The sequence below is a fragment of the Chelonoidis abingdonii genome, chromosome 1, assembly GCF_003597395.2.
Source record: "Chelonoidis abingdonii isolate Lonesome George chromosome 1, CheloAbing_2.0, whole genome shotgun sequence".
Taxonomy (NCBI): Eukaryota; Metazoa; Chordata; order Testudines; family Testudinidae; genus Chelonoidis; species Chelonoidis abingdonii.
Window position 1 is genome coordinate 111,132,062 of NC_133769.1, and position 20,471 is coordinate 111,152,532.

At 42.7% G+C, this 20,471-nt stretch overlaps 1 protein-coding gene across 2 annotated transcripts in view; it reads left to right on the forward strand.

Moving 5' to 3' along the window:
* DGKI (diacylglycerol kinase iota) overlaps positions 1 to 20,471 on the forward strand; it is a 338,722-nt gene that overhangs the window by 148,523 nt on the left and 169,728 nt on the right. For both annotated transcript variants that reach the window (XM_075069054.1, XM_032783200.2), the window contains exons 8-11: positions 146 to 262; positions 9,509 to 9,583; positions 9,959 to 10,054; positions 11,360 to 11,442. In XM_075069054.1, the coding sequence (XP_074925155.1) occupies positions 146 to 262; positions 9,509 to 9,583; positions 9,959 to 10,054; positions 11,360 to 11,442 (371 nt within the window). The remainder of the gene's footprint in view (positions 1 to 145; positions 263 to 9,508; positions 9,584 to 9,958; positions 10,055 to 11,359; positions 11,443 to 20,471) is intronic.

The following is a 20,471-nucleotide window of genomic DNA, read 5'->3' on the forward strand; positions in this document are numbered from 1 at the left end:
TGGGAAAGAAGTTGAGCTGGGTGTATTCCTCAGTGCCTCTCACATCCCCCAGTTTCTTCTGTCCCCACCATGCCTTTCTCTCTCCTTCTTTCTCTTTTTCTTGCACTCTGTCCCCCTCACTGATGCTCTGCTCTCCCTTCACTAGTTTCACAACAAAGTCACCTGCTTCATGTTACATCACATCGAGGAGCCGTGTTCCCTGGGGGCTCATGCTGCTGTCATTGTGCCTCCCACTTGGATCATTAAGGTGAAGAAAGCTCAGGTAACTGCATGCTGATGTTTGTTTCTGATGCTGTTTGGCAGCTCAGGGCAAGCCTGGCTTCTGCTCCTGGCTACTCCTCCACAAAAGCATGTTTGTTTGCCCTGTCCATGCCCCTCACACCCAGCTACACCCATGATGATTATGAACCTCTATCTCACTCTTTCATCTACCCCTCCGGAAGGATTCTTTCATTGTCTGGTTTGGGGCAATAAATGATCAACCTGATTTTGGCACTAAGCAATCCAGTTCATTCTTTTTATTGCGATCTCATCTAACGGACTGCAAGAATCCTCTATGTTTTAGGTACTCAAGCATGTTTCACTAAGTAGAGCTGGGCAAATACAGGAAAAAAAGCTTTCCACAAATATTCAGTTGAATTGAAACATGAATTGGCCATGGCTGTGCTCACTTCTCTTTTGCATTCACTTTCCATGGATGTTTGGACGATCATGTTTTACTCACATGGATGCTTGCTGAACTTTAAGCTTACATGCTCAAGTGCTTGCAGATAATGAGTTTTCAACTTGTCAGCATTTGCACCAGTTTTGATATATCTTAGGGTACGTCTGCACTACGGGATAATTACAAATTACATTAAACCGGTTTTATAAAACATAAATTCGATTTCACACGGCCACACTAGGCACAGTAATCCGGCGGTGTGCGTCCATGGTCCGAGGCTAGTGTCGATTTCTGGAGCGTTGCATTGTGGGTAGCTATTCTGTAGCTATCCCATAGTTCCCGCAGTCTCCCCCGCCCCTTGGAATTCTGGGTTGAATCATTGTCGCGGGTGTTCTGGGTGAATGTCGTAAGTCATTCCTTCCTCCGGGAAAACAACAGCAGACATCCTTTTGTGCCCTTTTCCCTGGATTGCCCTGGCAGACGCCATAGCATGGCAGCCATGGAGCCGTTCAACTTTTTTTTTTTTTTACAGTCACCGTATGTGTACTGGATGCCGTGACAGAGGCGATACTCCAGCACTACACAGCAGCATTCATTTGCTTTTGCATGATAACAGAGATGTTTACCAGTCGTTCTGTACCGTCTACTGCCGGAGTAAAATGGCATAAGATGACAGTTATCTCTCCCCCTCTTACTGTCTACTGCTGTCATGAGTGCCCCTGGCTGAGATCGGGCCGGGGCACAAAAGCAAAACTGGGAATGACTCCCCGAGTCATCCTCCTTTATGGTTTCTAAAAATAGAGTCAGTCCTGCTAGAATATGGGCAAGTGTACTAGAGGACCAGTGTATCAGAGAGCACAGCGGCTCTGTTCAGTATTCACAGGGGTGCCCCTGCAACAACCCCACTCGTTGCTTCCTCCTCCCCAACCTTCCTGGGCTAACAGTGGCGGTGTCCCGCCCATTTGTGTCATGAAGTAATAAAGAATGCAGGAATAAGAAACACTGAGTTTTTAGTGACATAAAATGAGGGGGAGGCAGCCTCCCTGTGCTATGGATAGTCCAGGCAGGACAATAAGCAGTGCGGGGGAGAGGAGCCCAGCATGCTGCAGCTATGACAGTCCAGGCAGTACAGAATCTTTTTCTTACACATGAAAGGGAGGGGGCTGATTGAAGCTCAGCCCAGTTGCTATGATGAAGATGGTTACCAGCCGTTCTGTCCCATCTACTGGAGTGACTAGGAATCATTCCTGTTTTAACCAGGTGCCCCGCCCCCCCGCCAGCCTCATCTCAGGCCAACATGTTAGGTATTCAGCAGTTATCAAGCATGGAGCACTCAGGGGTTCATAAGGACCGTTACCAGTCCTACTGCACCGTCTGCCACTTGGAGAGGGGAGAGGAGCGAATACTGCGCTTCACTGCTGTAGCATAGCGTCTACCAGCAGCATTCAGTAGACACAGGGTGACATTGAAAGAAGTCAAGAAATGAGTTCTTTCCCTTTCTTTCACGTGGTGGTGGTGGGGGGGAGTAAACTGAGGAGCTATTCCCTGAACCACGCCAACAATGTGTTTGAACCTACAGCATTGGAGCTCAGCCAAGAATGCAAATACTTTTCAGAGACTGCTGTGGACTGTGGGATAGCTGGAGTCCCCAAGTTACCCCGTCCCTCCATTAGCATCCATTGAGTCTCTGGCTTCCCGTTACGCTTGTCACGCAGCACTGTGTAGCCTGGAGATTTTTTTCCACGCTTTGGCATTTCGTCTTCTGTAACGGAGCTCTGATAGAACAGATTTGGTTTCCCCATACAGCGATCAGATCCAGTATCTCCCGTACGGTCCATGCTGGAGCTCTTTTTGGATTTGGGACTGCATTGCCACCCGTGCTGATCAGAGCTCCATGCTGGGCAAACAGGAAATATAATTCAAAAGCTCGCGGGGCTTTTCCTGTTTACCTGCCAACTGCATCCGAGTTCAGATTGCTGTCCAGAGCAGTCAGTGGTGCACTGTGGGGATACTGCTCAAGAGGCCAAATAAATGTCGATTTGGCCGGCCACACTAACCCTAATCCGATATGTTTATATCGATTTTAGCGCTACTCCTCTTGTCAGGGAGGAGTACAGAAATCGATTTAAAGAGCCCTTTATATCGATATAAAGAGCATTGTAGTGTGGACGGGTACAGCGTTAAATCGATTTAACGCTGTTTAAATCGATTTAAACGCGTAGTGTAGACCAGGCCTTAGATGTGATAAGACATTGCTCAGCACAGCAGGGGGAAAAGGGTTTCCAGAGCCCCTTTCCAGAGAAGGTGCTGAATGCATTCTTCGCAAATAGGGTCACCCAAGCAAATGGAGCTACTTTGCATGTGGATGGTGGGTGGGTGGGGGGATGGTCAATAATCCAGAACAGTAAATGCAATGTACTTGGTGTAATTTATCCCCAGACTCCTATTCAGAGTGAATGCACAACACTGGTCTATGATATAAAGGACACAGCCATTTTTATTGTTAATACCCAGTTTAACTTAAATTATCGGGATAGACCAGAAAAGGGACATGAGAAATAACTGATGGGAGAGTTAGTTCTCTTGGCAGCCCCATGGGTTTTGTTCCCCAGAACCTACCAGGTATCCTAATTAGGATGACCCCTTTCCACAATAAGTGAGACTTGATTCTGTGCTACATGGCATACAACCCGTGCATGGGATTGCCAACTACCTAGGCTCCCCGCAGGGGCGGTGTGTGGTTTTGATTCCTGTGTTGCTTCTCCGTAGCCCCATGACTTATGTCACAAAATTTGCTGTGACAAAAATGCCAAGCCACCAGTCCTCATATTGCTGAATCCTATCTTAATCAACTGGTCTAGAGACCTCTGACAGGCTGCTTGAAGGAAGAACCACCAGAATAGATCCTTTCTTGTGGTGGAAACCTCTCACAGGGCTGAATGCTAGTTGCAGAGTGTGATCAGGAGCCCCCTGAAATGTTAAAAAAAAAACCCTAAACCCACCAAGGAAACTGAAATCAGGGTGAGAAAAGCCAACCCTAGTAAGAATTTATAGATTCATAGATTCCAAGGCCAGAAGGGACCACTGGCATCATCTAGCCTGATCTGTATAATACAGACTGGAGAACTTCTCTGAAATAACTTTTGTTTGAACTAGAGCATATCTTTTAGAAAATCATCCAATCTTGATTTTAAAATTGGCAGTGATAGAGAATCACCACAACCCTTGGTAAATTATTCCAGTGGTTAATTACACTCATTGTTAACTGTTTATGCCTTATTTCCAATTTGAACTTCTCTAGCTTCAGTTATAAGACATATTTTTCAGTCCTTTAATCATTCTCATGCCTCTGCTCTGAACCTTCTCAAATTTATCAATGTCCTTTTTGAATTGTGGACATTAGAACAAAGTTTTTAATTTTCAGTTTTTCAGTGAAAAGTCAAAATTTTTCACTGAAACTGCCCCCATCACTAGTTTCTGACCAGCTCTAACTTGTGAATGACATGACCATTTCTAACTCATCTACACAGTCTGGATTTCTGATAGTACCAGACATTCACAGCAATCAATCCATGTAGAAAATAAATAAAAACTCATAAATAAATTAGAGGAAATTTAATGAATGAATAAATACGTGGAAACAGAAATCTGTTTGTAGATGTTCCATGATCTGAAATAAATATGTCTAGTAACATTTTTATTATAATTATTTGCTCAGCTCCACTTATTAACAACTCAGACTGGTCACACGTAAGTCCTGGACTGGATTTTCTACTAATTTAAAATGGATTCTAGTAATATCCCTTACTTCCTTTTGGTGGTTGTTTCTGAGCAAACAAGAGAGCTTCATGAAGAGACTCTTCACCTAGTTTTGCTTTCTGTTTTTATTGTTTTTCCATGATCATTATACGGACCATGGGTTACCACCTTTCTAATACTCTATTTGAATAAAGAACAGGCCCCCGTCTCACTCCCGGCAGTGTCTTGGTGATGCAACATCCTGATGTAGTTGCATAAGGTCAATTTGCCTAGGTGACCTGCTGCCTGTAATAAAATGGGGAGTTTTTGCTTCTTGCAAGCTACTGTTTGCAGGATGAAGGAAATTCAGAACAAATTGGATAATTTTGGAACAGGTGGTATCCCTGTATGTAATGACCCATTTATATAGATGGCAAATTCTCAATACCTCCTTCATGATGTTCATTGTCTGAGCCTCTTCTGTAGCCTCTCTAACGATTTTCAGTGCCTCTGAATCTGGTTTACTGGAGTTCAGATAAATTACGTGTCCCAGTTAGCAACTGCAGGTATCTACAGTGGCTAGTGTCCTTTTTTAATATTTGATATTTGGCAGCCTGAATGTTGTTAAACAGACTTGGAATGTGTGTGCGCGTGCGTGCGTGCGCATGTTGGAGAGAGGAGCAGTTGATGAGAAGGATCTGGGTGATGAAGTTACAGAGCCAGCCCCCCTTCTGAGGTTCTGGATACAAAGCAGAGGCAGTAATTGTAACTGAGTCCCAGTGCTAAGAAAGGGTTTATGATCAAGGTGAGTGAATCTGCTTCTTTCCTTTCTCTTTGGAACCGTCAAAAGGAGCTTGCAAAAGCTGTCTACTACTGGGCTACTCTCTCTTCTTACTTTTTTGCTGAAGCCAGTGATGTGAGACTATTATCTGTGCCTCATTTCAGTTTGTGAACTGCCTGAAGATCATAGGGTCAGACTTTTATCAGTGCTGTGCACCTGCCGCTCCTGTTCAAGTAGTTTGGAGCTACTGAGGCTCAGAACCTCTGAAAATTTAAATCTGCAGCATTCTAGATGAAAGGATCTACTTAAGACTGTCAGCTCACCACCTGACATTACTCAAGGAGGGCCCTGTCCTACTCCTTCCATACATCTATCTAAGTGGACTTGGAACACTTCCAGTGACCATGATGTAATATGATCTGTGCTTCTTATCTTTGAAGAAGGACAAAATTATTGTCACCAAGGAGATTTTTCCTCGTTTAGAGACAATCTAGGATTTACATACAGGTATTTTTTACTGTAGATAGAATGTCACTGAATAGCATTTAGTTTTTGTCAAAATGCCCATACGCTTCCTGTGGAGAACGAAGACTTCAATATGGACAAGATGGAACATGCAACAACTTTTTCAGCTCACCGTGTATACCCCAGTGGTTTCCCAGGGCTGCTATTCTTTTACCAGTTTGAAATGAAACCTTGCACATGTATAACCAGTGCCCCTGCCTCTTAACTGTTGTATAGCTACTGTTGCTAAGTTGTAGCAAACATCACAAAAATAGGCATACTTAAACACTGTGATGTAATATAGTTTTGACAAAACCACATTATGTCTTTTCTTGCCAGTGTATGCAGATACAAAACACTATTATATTTTAATCCTGGTAGATACAGAGACCAAGGCATGTTCTTCTATCAAAGTTATAATATGGTTTTTTTTGTGTCCACAATGGCAAAAAAGCAGCTATGTTACAACATGATTTGGCAACAAATATATTTACACATGCTTATTTTTTAATGAGGATAATGCTACTTTACCTAATTGTCCTGGCTTTATCCAGAAGAACTATACTGGGTTTAGTTCCTTCCACTAAATAGCAGATTGTCAGCTTCTTCCAGTAAAATAATTAAGTATAATCAATTCCTCTAATATAGTGCTAGCTCTTTATATATATATAGTGCTTTTCATCAGTAGCACTCAAAGCCCTTTACAAAGGAGATAAATAACATTATCCCGATTTACAGATGAGGAAACACTGATTTTCCCAAGATCACCAAGCAGGCCAGTGGCAGTGCTGGGAATATAGGCCAGATCTCCTGAATCCCAGTCCAGTGCTCTATCCACTAGGCCACACTGCTTCTTGCTCTGTGACAAGGTTTCAAGAAAAAATCCTTCGAGGGATAAGATCTGAAGAATGAATCTAAGAATCTCTACAGTGATTACTACAAATGAAGCAATGTTTTTTGCTTCATTACACTGATTTTAAACTTCATATCTTCCTTCTGTCTGATTGCACTGTTTGAGAATGAAAAAACTAGTAGGCTAATATGATCCATCTGTGACAGGTTGGATCACAGAAACCCCCTTGGGAGCTGCCAACTGATGTGCCAAGACTAATTCTGCCCTTGCTTTCCTGCCCTGTCAGCTTAAGACTTCAGTGGCCTGCCTGGTTTGAGCCAGACTTGCTAACCTGCTGCAAACCCAGACCCAGGTCTGAATCACATCTCCTAACAGCTGTAGGCTTGACTGAAAGCAGCTTACAGAAGTGTTCTTATCTTTAACACTCAGATGTCCAACTCCCAATGGGGTCTAAACCCAAATAAATCCGTTTTACCCTGTATAATGCTTATACAGGGTAAACTCATAAATTGTTTGCTCTCTATAACACTGATAGAGATGCACAGCTGTTTGCCCCGCCCCCCCCCCAGGTATTAATACATACTCTGGGTTAATCAATAAGTAAAAAGTGATTTTATTAAATACAGAAAGCAGGATTTAAGTGATTTCAAGTAGTAACAGACAGAACAAAGTGAATTACCAAGCAAAATAAAATAAAACATGCAAGTCTATGTCTAATATAGTAAGAATCTGAATACAGCTAAGTCCTCACCCTCAGAGATGTTTCAATACGTTTCTTTCACACACTGGATGACTTCCTAATCTGGGCACAATTCTCTACCCTGGTACAGCCGTTGTTCCAGCTCAGCTGGTAGCTAAGGGATTCCTTATGATGGCTGCTCCACTTTGTTCTGTTCCACCCATTTATATATTTTTTGCATAAGGCGGGAATCCTTTGTCCCTCTGGGTTCCCCCCACCCCCTTCTCAGTGGAAAAGCACCAGGTTAAAGATGGATTTCAGTTCAGGTGACATGATCACATGTCACTGTAAGACTTCATTACCCACTTGCCAGCGCACACATATACAGGAAGACTTACAGGTAAAACAGAACCATCTGCAGTCAGTTGTCCTGGTTAATTGGAGTTATCAAGATTCCAAACCACCATTAATGGCCCACACTTTGCATAATTACAATAGGCCCTCAGAGTTATATTTCATATTTCTAGGTTCAGATACAAGAGTAGTACATTTATACAAACAGGATGATCACACTCAGTAGATTATAAGCTTTGTAATGATACCTTACAAGGGACCTTTTGCATGAAGCATATTCCAGTGACATTAGCATATTTTCATAAAGTCATATAAATTGCAACATCACACCATCCACCTACTCCTATCAATGCAACCTTATAGCAAATGATGCTTTCTAATGCACTTTCATATGCACCAAAGCAGGGGAAGTTTAGAGCACTTTTATAGAGCCAGTCTCCTACTTCTTAGCATAGGTTTAACATGCCTCAGGAGGCATGTGACCAGGATTCATAACTAAATTTGGTCCACTGATTGGATTATTAGCTTCCCTGGTTGGGCCAGGTATTGATGGGGAGTGAGACGTGAATGCTGATCCCTTTAGGCATGGTGAAAAGGAACAGGAAAATTGGTTGGTTTGAAATGCCAGAGCTGGCTACTAGGGAGTCAATCCAGTAAATACACTATTTATTGCAATGGGACTGTTGTCTGAAGATGAATAGCTTTGCTGTGTCCACTCACAGTTCTCTGGGCCAGTGAAACTTTTCTCAGTAGGGATGTCTAGATCAATTTGGATAAAATAAGAGTGACTTGAACTTTTTTTGGGAAAAAATGGAATGGAACTTGTTCACTTCTTGAGGTTAGAAGTTCTGCAAATTTTCTTTTAATTTTCTGCCCCACTGTACTTCCTAGTTTTGAATAGATTAAACTGAAATACTGTGGGAAAAGTCCATTTTCTCAGTGTTTCCAGCTCAGCTGAAACTCAGCACTATGGGAATAGGGAGAAAATTCATAGGGATATGGCTATTTTAATTCAACAACTGCAGTAATTAAAAAAGAAAAGCCTCAATTTGGCTGACCTTGACCACTTCTGCACATTTCTGTCGTCCATTATGAATGAAGTTTGCGCTATTCTGGGGAATAGTTTTTTTTTCATGGAATCATAGGACAGGAAGAGACCTCAGAGGTCATCTAGTCCAGCCCCCTGCACTCACGGCAGGACAAGTATTTTTAGTTAACTGCAATTTTTTGGTAGGTCCTATAAAGTATCTATTTTCTGCAATAGAGTTGCAGAGGTTTTTGTTTGTTTTTGTTTTAGAAAAATGAAACCCTTAAATATTAAGAATTCAGAAGTTTTCTGTCAGATTGTTACACTAGTTTCATGGTAGGTCAGGTTTGACTTTGTCTGCCAGCATCATATGCAGTGGTGGCATGCATTATGTTGAGTCATAGTGGTCACCACAGCTAAAACTGGGCTTTTGTTTTGTTTTGCTTTTGTTTTAGTTTTTAAACATGAAAAAAATAGCTCGTTTTATCATGTTTTATTACATTTTTGTGCAGGTGGTCTCCATACCAGGAGACGAGCCTGATTGGGAAGGAGACTGGAGCCCCGGAGGGAAAACGGGCGTCTCCTACCCCTATTGGGAGGGTTGGCAGGTACAACATGTGGTGTTATGTGAGTCTTTGGGAGTATCTGATTTTTTTCTCCCCACGGCGTGGGAAAGCTTCCAGTTCCAAAGCACCAGTCTGGTCTCCGTGTGTGGCTTTCTCCATCAATGGTGATGTGGAAGTGTAAAGCATGAGACGCATGTGATCTAAACTTCAAGCATGTGCCAGACACTGTATCATTCTCCAAACAGACCATGCATGAAGGAGCTTCATAAATGAGGCTACTTCTGGGGCTGACTTGATTTTTTGTTTTGCTTTTTATGTATCCTTTTTTTTCCTTTTTCATAGAACTCATTAAAAACTTCAACCCGGCGGAAGAAGAGAACATCCTTTAAAAGAAAAGCCAGCAAGAGAAGCAATGAGGTAAGTTCTAATTAATAGTATTTGAAAGGTGGACTGAATGGATGTTTTTATCTCTAAACTGCCAGTTAAAATCTAGCATGTCTATTGATCAGCCAGCCTAGGTTGACCTATCCTCCCATCTTTAGATGGCATGCATAGATTCATTCTCTAGGGTAGAATAGGCTAGGCTGAATAGTTGAGGCATGATGAGGGGGTGCACAGGGAATCTTGTCTATGCTATAGCGGTTTTCTGACTAAAAGTTACAGGGGTTGTTAATCTAGCGGCTTTCATGACCACAAAAGCCTCTAAAAACAGAATTGAGAATGCTTTGTGATTTATTTTTTTTTTGCTAAAGATTTTAGGATTAAAGTACTCTGCCACTTCTGATTTTGCAGGAAAACAAAGGACGACCATTTGTGATAAAGCCCATCTCTTCGCTGCTCATGAAACCACTGCTGGTGTTTGTCAATCCAAAAAGTGGAGGGAATCAGGTAAAGGCATCAACTTGATCCCAGTCGCAAAGTTTCTACAAAGACCTTTAAATTATGTGGCAAGAAGTGATTTCAGGTGAGGCACAGAAAGGGAGGGTTGCATGTGACCTGGGATGCAGACTCCTAGAATGGAGGACTGGACCCTTCCTGGTGAATCTTCTTCTCACCAGAATTGAGTTTTGGATTGTTCAGTGTGATCTTCCTCTCAGGTTTTGATTCTTTGAGAGGAAACCAGAATAATGGCTTGGAGTCTTTCAGGAAACCTCAGTCTTTCCACAGAAATGGAGCTCTCTGATTCTTCAAAGTAATCACCGGTCATCCTCCTTCCCTACCATTGGTTTGGTTTAATCAGAGAAATCTCTCAACATCCCTTGGTCACGTATCTTATGTTGTAAAGCCCATAGTCCTGAACTGTAAATATGTTGGAAATGGTGCTCTAGAAAACTGAGTTTCAGAGCATGACACTGTTGCTTAGGCATATTGCTCCATTATCAAGCTGTAAGTAGCAGGCTGAACACTTTGGTCATGCAAGTAGAGCTGAAGTAAACAGTGGGTTTACACATCATTACAAAAATTTCAAAATTCCATGCAAAGGAAAATTCTGACTTTTTTTTGTTTAGTTTTGATTCTGACCTTTTAAAATGTTTATGTTCTATTATAATATAGAATAAAATGTTGAAATGATACGTCATTTTTAAATGAAAAGTAAAAATGTTTGTTTTAGGAAATGTTAAAATGGGATCTTTCAACATTTCCAGAACTCTTTTTGTATTTTTTTCTCCAAAACAAAATTTCAACAAACTTGGAACTATTTCACAAAACATTTTGATTTTGCTGTAACTGGGATTTCTGATGGAAAATGGTTCCACCACAGTTTTTCCAACTAGCTCTACTGTGAATTTGAAGCCACTACACTTGTGCATTCTAAATTCAATGGACAAGTGTTGTTGTTGTTGTTGTTCATATTACTGTAACACCTAGGAACTTGAGTCATGGACTATGACCTCATTGTGCCAGGCACTATAAAAAGACAGAATAAAAACACAGTTCCTGCTCCAAGAGGCTACAAATACAGAAAGAGTGGGATGGTAGGTGACGTGATTGTTCTCTAGGGCAATCATCTGTCACGATGGATAGTTTTTGCTTTGGCTTGCCAATAAATACTCATTTTTGTTTGCTTTTGTTCTGTAAAACACAAATGAATGAAAGGTACTATGAAGATTAAGTTAATGATAAATATTATTACGTATAAGAGTCATTATTTCATTTGCTCATTTATTTTCCTTCCGTTTTCTATCCTAACAGGGCACTAAGGTTCTCCAGATGTTCATGTGGTATTTGAATCCACGCCAAGTTTTCGATCTTTCTCAGGAAGGGCCAAGAGATGCGTAAGTACTGAAGCGTTTAACATTGCCAACATCCTTCTTTGCTTGTTAAGTATGTGGGCAAAGGGTAGGTTGGATGGGGCTTCCTGACAGTAATAGGGAGATTGGCCAGGCTTATCAAAGTGTAACCCACTGTTTAAGGGCCTGATTCAGCAATGCAGTTAAGCACATGCTTGTGTCCATCCTTATTCAGCAAAGGACTTAAGTACCTGCTTAACTGCACATTTCATTTTCCAAAAACTTTTATGTGGGTTGTTTTTGTGCAGAGCTAGAGATCAAGCTATTAATGTGATATGGGTCAAAATGGTCTCACTCAAGGTAGTGCATAGCACCCACTAAATCTTTGAGGAACCCAAACTGAGAATGATGTTTAAGAAAATGTACATTTTGTACAGTTTGCATGCATCACTACAGAAAAAACAGTTAGAGGTTTCCCATTCCCACTATTTTATACGCATTAAAGCTCAATTCTTGTAAGTGCTCTAAAATCGGGACGGTTACTTGCTTTGAAATTTGGTGTGCCTAATGAAGGTATGGGGTAGCATTAATGCCCCAAATTTGGGATTATTTGACCAATGGGTTCCCAAGTTACAGGCCCTGTGAAAACAGTTTCCTTCTGCTGTCTTGTTCTGTTAAACTGAAAGGTACTAATGACTGGATGCACAGACCTCATTGAAATTGATGGCTGTGAACTGATCCTTCAAATATCATAAGGAAGGATAAATTAATCACAAGCCCCCATCTAAAACAAAAGGAATTTGAGACTGAGTGGCTGGAAGTTGCTTCAATTTGTGAGTCATGAGTGGCAATTTTATTTTGGAGGGAATGTAATCAAAATAAAAAAAAATTAGACATGTGAATGCTTGATGGGAGGGGAAAGGTATTAGACATCAGTGAGCAGGGTATGGGGCGGGGCAGAAATAGGGATGGATGGGAGAAGAGGGGGCTCAGGTGAGGGAAGAGTTCGGGGTGGAGGGACACTGGGAAGGGGGATGTGAGGGTGAGTAGCAGGAGAACTAGGGTAGAATAGGAGCAGGGGCATCTGCCAACCCCACAATTTCCCCTCCCAGATGTGTGTCCAGATCTAGGGGGCTCTTACACTCTAATGAGGGTCTTGGCCCCTTGTTGCCTCCCTCATATGAGCTGAGATATGGGGCACCTTTCCCCACTGGTAGTGTCCAAGATCCTCTTGCTGCCCCCATGTGTGAGCCAGGATCTGGGGGCTCAGGGCCCATCAACAGGGGTTGGCCCCCCTTTACTTCCCCCTCATGAGAGTTGTGTTCAGGGGGAAGTGTGCCCATTTGGGAGGGTCTGCAGCCCCCCTCCATGCCTCCCATGTGAAGCAGGATCTGGGGAAGTCCTGCCCCTTTGGATAGGAAGTTGAGAACACACCTACTTTGTGCGTATCCCAGGCTCTGAAGCTCTCCTGAGGGAGATGAGAACACCTACTGAGATGAATGGAACAGTTCACATACCTCAGAGCTACTGTTTCAGGCTGTGTTCATCTCCAGAGTCCAGAGTTTCCTGTGATGCAGCTGGATGTGCAGGGGAAACCTTTCACCTTCATTCCCCCTCTAGCCTTCCTCCTTAAAAGATTTCTTTTCCAAATGCTCTAAAATCCGGGTGCTTGTGTGGATTTTCTTGGAATTTGCTGTGCCTTGTGGGAGTGCAGAGTAGGGTTAATGCCTGGATTAGGGCGGTCATTTGAGCAAGGAATTACAGAAATATAAACCCAGAAAAAAATAACTATTTTCCAAAAAGTTTCTAGGTGTTTTCAGTCTTTATGCAGAGCTAGAGATAAAACTATTGCAGTGATGTGGGTCAATATAGTCTCAATCAGTCAATTTTTATATTGGGTATTGCATGGTGCCCACTACGTTTTTTGGGGAACAAAATTGTGAATAGTGTTTAAGAGCATGTTCACTTCCAGGGGCTGCGGGTGGACTCTCCTCTTCGGGAAGGCTAGCCCCACAGCCCCATTCCTGCTAGATGAGGCCTCGTCTCCTGTGGCAGGAGCCCAGAGTCCCCCCTGCCACCTCTTCCCACAGCTGGAGAACCCCCTGGCCAGCTAGAACCGTGAGCTGCCCCCCACCGCCAGAGGAACCCTGGGTCACTCCCAGTCCCAGGCCAGCCCAAGTCCCAGTTGGTTGACTGACCAAAGCTCCAACGATGCCAGCTGGCCAACCCTAGCCCTGGGCCAGCTGGATCAGCCCCAGCCAGGCATCCCATGACAGTGGCGCCACCAGTGTTCACTTCTTTGCTTACGGAGATGTGCAGCCTGGAAGGATAACTGTGCACACAGAATCACAGAGATACAGAGCTGGAGGGGACCTTAACAAGTCATTTAGTCCAGCCCTCTGTGCTGTGGCAGGACCAAGTGTACCTAGACCATACCTGACAAATATTTGTCTAACCTGTTCTTAACGACCTTCAATGATGGGTATTGCAGGTCAGAGCAATTACATCTGGATTCACCATTTATGGTCCAGCAAAGGCACCTATTCTCAAACTCTCAGTTCTCCAGCCATCACCTATCTTGGGTGGAGACCCACATCTCCCTGCCAGTAGGGGTTTTTCCAGGCTGCACAGTTCCCTGCTACACTGTGTTGTTACTTAGCAAGGCAGATTGCCTCAGCAGGTTTGCTTTGCCTTCCTTCCTCAGAGACTACAAACAACATAACTGCCCATAATTCTTACCACACAGCACTTTCTAAGCCAGTGTATTTATTCTTAAGGGAAGAGGATTACAGAGAAAACATATTAAAAACAATGAAAGAACTTACACACCTGGTAATAAGCTTACAAGGAATCATGCAAGCTGCAACAAGGGCTCTGGCTGACGAACAATCCTTCAGACCCCTCTGTGGTCGCAAGTTGGTAACAGCTGTGAGTCTGGGAGTTACTCCTTTATGCTGTTTGAGCCTTTTGATTCTGGGAATAGGTAATTCATAAACAAAGGTCCCTTTCTTGAGGGCAAGCTTCAAAAGATTAGGTCTGAAGATGGGCATTTGTATTGCTCTTCTCCCAAGTATTTTGTAGAAAACCTCCTCAACTAACAGTTAATTCTTGTCTCAGTACATTGTTTTAAAAAGTCTTTGGAAGTGTATAACATTTCTCAAAGTTTTTATTAGTCATGTCTCCTGGACGAGTTACATAGAAGCCCCCAATAACACATAAACATTTGCATTTTTAATACAGTGAACTCTTAAAATATTTAAAGTTAATTCAATAAAGTTTAAATTAATTGAATAATGTTTGTCAAGATATTGCAGGAAATAGCAGGAAATTTCACAATCTCCATTGGAAGCCTATTCCAGTGCTTAACTATCGTTTTACTTGGAAAGTTTCCCCAAATAGCTAATGTAAATCTCCCTGGCTGCTGATTAAACTGATTACTTCCTGTCCTTACTTTAATGGACATAGAATCACAGAAGTGTTGGACTGGAAGAGACCTCAATAAGTCATCTAGTCCAGTCCCCTGCACTCAAGGGGAGAAGAGCTGATCACCATCCTCTTTGTAGCAGCACTTAACATATTTGAAGACTTTTATCAAGTCTATCTCAGTCTTTTCTGAAGACTCATCATGCCCATTTTTTTTTAACCTTTATTTATAGGTCAAGTTTTCTACACCTTTTATTTTTGTTGCTGTCTTCTGGACACTCTCCAGTTTGTCCGTATCTTTCCTAAGGTGCCCAGAATTGCACACACTACTCCAGCTGAGGCCTTATCAACTAGAGCAGTACAAATAGCTCCTATGTCTTACATATGACATTCCTGTTAATACATCCCAGAATTATAGTAAGCCTTGTTTGCAACTGCATCAAATTGTTAACACATATTCAATTTGTGATCCATTATAACTCCCAGTTCCTTTTTAGCAGTACTACTGTCTAACCAGTTATTCCCAATTTTGTAGTTGCGCATTTGATTTTTCCTTCCTAAATATAGTATTTTGCACTTATCTTCCTTGAATTTCATCTTCTTGATTTCAGATGATTTCTCCAATTTGTGAAGGTTGTTTTGAATTCTAATCCTGTCCCCCAAAGTGCTTTAATAGCATCATAGAATTCTAGGGTTGGAAGAGACCTCAGGAGGTCATCCAGTCCAATCCCCTGCTCCAGGCAGGACCAACACCCACTAAATCATCCCAGCCAGGACTTTGTCAAGCAGGGCCTTAAAAACCTCTAAAGATGGAGATTCTACCACCTCCCTAGGTAACCCATTCCAGTGCTTCACCACTCTCCTAGTGAAATAGTGTTTCCTGATATCCAACCTGAGACCATTGCTTATTGTTCTGTCATCTGCCACCACTGAGAAGAGCCAAGCTCCATCCTCTTTAGAACCCCCTTCAGGTAGCTGAAGGCAGCTATCAAATCTCCCCTCGCTCTTCTCTTCTGTATACTAAATAATCCCAGTTCCCTCAGCCTCTCCTTGAAAGTCATGTGCCCCAGCATCCTAATCATTTTCATTTCACTCTCTCCAATTTGTCCACATCCCTTCTATAGTGGGGGACCAAAACTGGAAGTAGTACTCCAGGTGTGGCCTCACCAGTGCCGAATAGAGGGGAATAATCACTTCCCTCAATCTGCTGGCAATACTCCTACTAATACAGCTCAATATGCCATTGGCCTTCTTGGAAACAAGGGCACACTGCTGACTCATATCCAGCTTTTCATCCACTGTATTTCCCAGGTCCTTTTCTGCAGAACTGCTGCTTAATCAGTCGATCCCCAGCCTATAGCGGCGGGGGACGGCACCCAGCGTAGTGTCATCTGCAAATTTTATAACCATACTCTCCACTCCATTGTCCAAGTCATTAATGAAGATATTTAATAGTACCAAACCCAGGACAGACCCCTGTGGGACTGCAGTTTGACAGCTAACTATTATTTGAATATGGTCTTTTAGCCAATTGTGCACCCACTTTATAGACCTTACATCTAGATCACTTTTCCCTAGTTTGCTTATGAGAATGTCATGTGTGACTGTCAAAAGCCTTACTAAAATTATGATATATTATGTCTACAGCTTCCCCCTCACCTGCCCCACTCACTAGACCAGTAACCCTGTCAGAATTTTGACACGCTCCAATAAAGTAGAAGATCATGAGAGAGTTTCTATGCAGCCACTTAATGTCTGCCCAGGTAGTCTGAGGGAAAGTGCTGATGCCATTCCCTCTGATGAGCACCTACCACTAACATTCTTGGTACACCTGTGCAATACAGATTTAATAACTCAAGTTGTTTGCTACAAGTTGTCTCTGTTCTAAGATAACATGTTTTTATTTTATGTGGAGGTTCAATATGAACAAAGCAGAATAGTCAGCAGCCAATCTAACCCATTTTTTTGTTTTATCAGTTGGGGAGGAGCTGGAGACAGGGGACTTTGGGCGTGTATGTGTGGAGGAGGATGAGGAGTGGGAATCACGGACAGGATGAGGGGTTCTGGCTGCAGAGAGGTTGGGAAATGATGAAGGGTGATAGGCAAGCCTTGGATTGCTTATTTCAGAAAATCTGTATTTTACTGGCCTCTAGCTGGGGAAGGGAAGCAAGTGGTTACTTCCTGATCTTGGGGCAGATTAATGTAGTGTTTCTAAAGACACACAGGGTGGAGGTTTGGAACTGAACATAAGAATGGGCATCCTGGGTCAGACCAATGGTCTGGGTGGCCCAGTATCCTGTCTTTGAACAGTGGCCAATGCCAGCTGCTTCGGAGGGAATGAACAGAGCAGGTAATCATCAAGTGATCTGTTCGGTCGCTCATTTCCAGCTTCTGGCAAACTGGGGCTAGGGACATTCAGAGCATGGGGTTGCATCCCTGACCACCCTGGCTAATAGCCATTGATGGATCTATCTTCCATGAACTTATCTAGGTCTTTTTAGAAATCTCTTATAGTTTTTAACTTTACAACAACCCTTGGCAATGGGTTTCCACAGACTGACTGTGTGTTGTGTGAAGAAATATTTTCTTTTGGTTGTTTTAAACCTGCTGCCTATTAATTTCATTGGGTAATCCCTAGTTCTTGTGTTAAGTGAAGGAGCAAATAACATTTCCTTATTCATTTACTCCACACCAGTCACGATTTCATAGACCTCTATAGATTTTCATACACCTGACAATGCAGGTACCTTGACTGCTGAGGGGAAAGAAATATGTGCACTGCCCGGGTTGCTAACGTGGATTCTGGGTAATTCTTGGATCATGAGGTTTCCGAAGTTTTCAGGAGCGCAAGGAGTACACCATGAGTGACATGGGGATTGCTAACTGTAGGCTCATTTGGGTGGAGAGAGGTAGTCTCCATTGGTGTCATTTTGGGGCCCTGTATTTTGTCCACTCTGCAATGGCTAACTGGTGATTTAAGAGGTTTGATCAACTATACATTGTAGTGATTCACTTGGGCTGAAATGATCTGAGCCTTATTCCTGGTGTTCACCTCATACAATATATAAGAGCAGATTTGGACTTCATCAGAGATGTGTGTCCAGGAACTGTGATAGTTTTCTCTGATTTGGCTCAGTGTCTAATTGCTACAGCAGCAATTCAAAATCTATTAATAAGGTTGGAAGAATATTAACTGGGAAATTGAAGGGTTCATGGTCCACTGCAAAATGTGCGTTATATGGCATAGAAACATCACAAGCTCTGGCACTTCACTGTTTCTGGGAGATGAGGTACATCTGTTGGACAAGGTCAGAGGATCTTTCTCTCAAACATAAAACAATCAATCGTTTGGAACAGAAACCCTGCCTGTGATTTCTATCGCTGGTCGTGCCACAAATTCCACCTTCCAACTATTCTGAAACCAACCAGGGTCATCATTTCACTGTAACATAGTTTTCCTTCATGCTAGGCACCTCAGTTGAGTTATAGGAGGGGGGGAAGCAAGAGTAATAGAAATTCTGAATACCAAAGAATGAACACTTCAGGGAGCTGCATTCACTGCTAGCGATGTGGGAAGGGGAACTACAGGAGTTGGGAAGTGACAAGCTTGTGCATTTCATCAACTGTGTGGTGGCAGAGTAAAGGTTTGCATGTTAACAGTGCATCTTGGGGCAAGGCTGAAAGAGGGCAGAGTTAAGGTTAAATGGACAACCTTAATTGTACATTTCCTGGTTTTCAGAAGTTTGCATTTACTCAACTCAGTATTCTGAAATGGGACAATATACCACCAAGCATCCTTAACTCTGTGCTAATTTAAGTTTCTTTTGCCATTGCCCCTTTTATATAGATGTGTGGAGACTCCATGGCCCAGCTTGCAATGCTTCATCTTGATGATGAGTAACCTACATGCAGTGAAGCAGAGTTCACTTTAATCAAGAGGTAGCATTGTATTCTGAAGCCTGTAACCTCTGTGAATTGCACCATTCTAATAAAAGTGGGAGTGTGTTATCTGTTGCATTGTATGATATTTAGGTGTGAACTTTTGTGTCCTGGCAAGTGGCCACCTCAGTTGGGCAAATTGTGGGTGTCCCTGTTGTAAGGTGATTTGTATTTTCTTAAAGAGCCCTGCCAAATAATGAAATAAAACACAAAGTCTGGAAATGATCTAGTAAGAGATGGCACTTCCTATGGCAAAGAGGTAGCTGAAGAATGGAGTGACCTGCTATTTTTCAGGCAGTACAGGACAAAGATATATGAAAAATACAGGACAAAAATTTCCATTAAGGGATACCACATTTTAGTTATGATACAAAATCGTACATTGTATCACACTGTTTGATACGTTGTCTGATTACTGCTCTAAAACATTTTTTATCTGGTCAAAAGCTTTTTAACAGTTTCTTAGTATATGCATTCAGCACCCTACCCAATCAAGGACCTTCCTTATTACATAGGATGGGTGGTCAGACTTCCATAGTCACAGGAGCAGCCTAATTGAACAAAGCACCATGCCTAAATCTCTGCTGGGTACCCAAGTCAGCAGCCACATGCTGGCTGACCTTTTTCTAATGGTTATCCATGACAGTGGATCAGGTGTGACTCTCCAGATGTGGCAACTGTGTGTAACTATCTCTGCCCAAGTAGTAATTCATTTCCCTGAGCCACAGGCACAGTGCTGGCAAAGCTTATCTCATAGTGTTCCCCTAGGCAGGTAAGTAGCCCTTCCCTTTTATAGGGGCTGACTGACAAGGGAGTTCAGTTCTTCCCTTTCATTGGGGAGGGAGGCTAGAAATGATTGTCTGTCTCTCTGTTACCTGAAAACAGGGCTGACGAGAGGGGAGGGAAGCCGGTACAAATTACTGGGGCCCGGCGGTCTGAAAGGGAGCCCGGGGCCCGGCTTCTCTGGCTTCGTTGGCCCTGTTTAGCTGGTCCATCCTTGCTGAGGGGCCCGAAAATTTTTTTCCACTGGGGCCCGAACCCACTCTTGGCAGCCCTGCCTGAAAAGAGGCATTTAATTTGATTAATTATTTATTTGTAAACCATTCCTTAAGATCATGCAGAACATAAAACAGATACAAATCCCACAAAGTAAACTAAAATACTTACCCATGTGAGAGGGGTCAGAAAGTTTTTGTTGTCCATACATCCAAAACTTCAGGGCCTGATTCTCATGTGCACCAGGACTCCTTCATACCACTCTGGCAATGTAATGAGGCCTTAAGTGAGTGTAAGTTCAGTAGGTCGGAGCACTGTAAAAGGGCTTGAGTATAAATGAGAACCAGCCCCTCGATTTATACTCCAGGGTCCCTCATACCTGGATCCACATTATTCAGTTGTGTGGTCTTTCATCAGGATTGCATTTCACCGTAGTCTTCTGCCATCTCAGTATCATTTCAGCACAGCAATTCTTTATCACCATTGCTGTTTGACTAAATTATTGGTATCTCAGATTGAACATCCGATGGTGAAGAAACACGCTGAACTGTTGTTGGCCTTATCTGCGCTACAGAAATGAAACATTGGCAATGGAACTAATGGAACTTGCATCACACAGGTTTAAGCACAAATGGTTTAATGCATCCTGACTGGCCCTGCTAAACTGTGCTTTGAGACCTTGCAGGGTAGCACCACACCCACACTAGCACTATCCT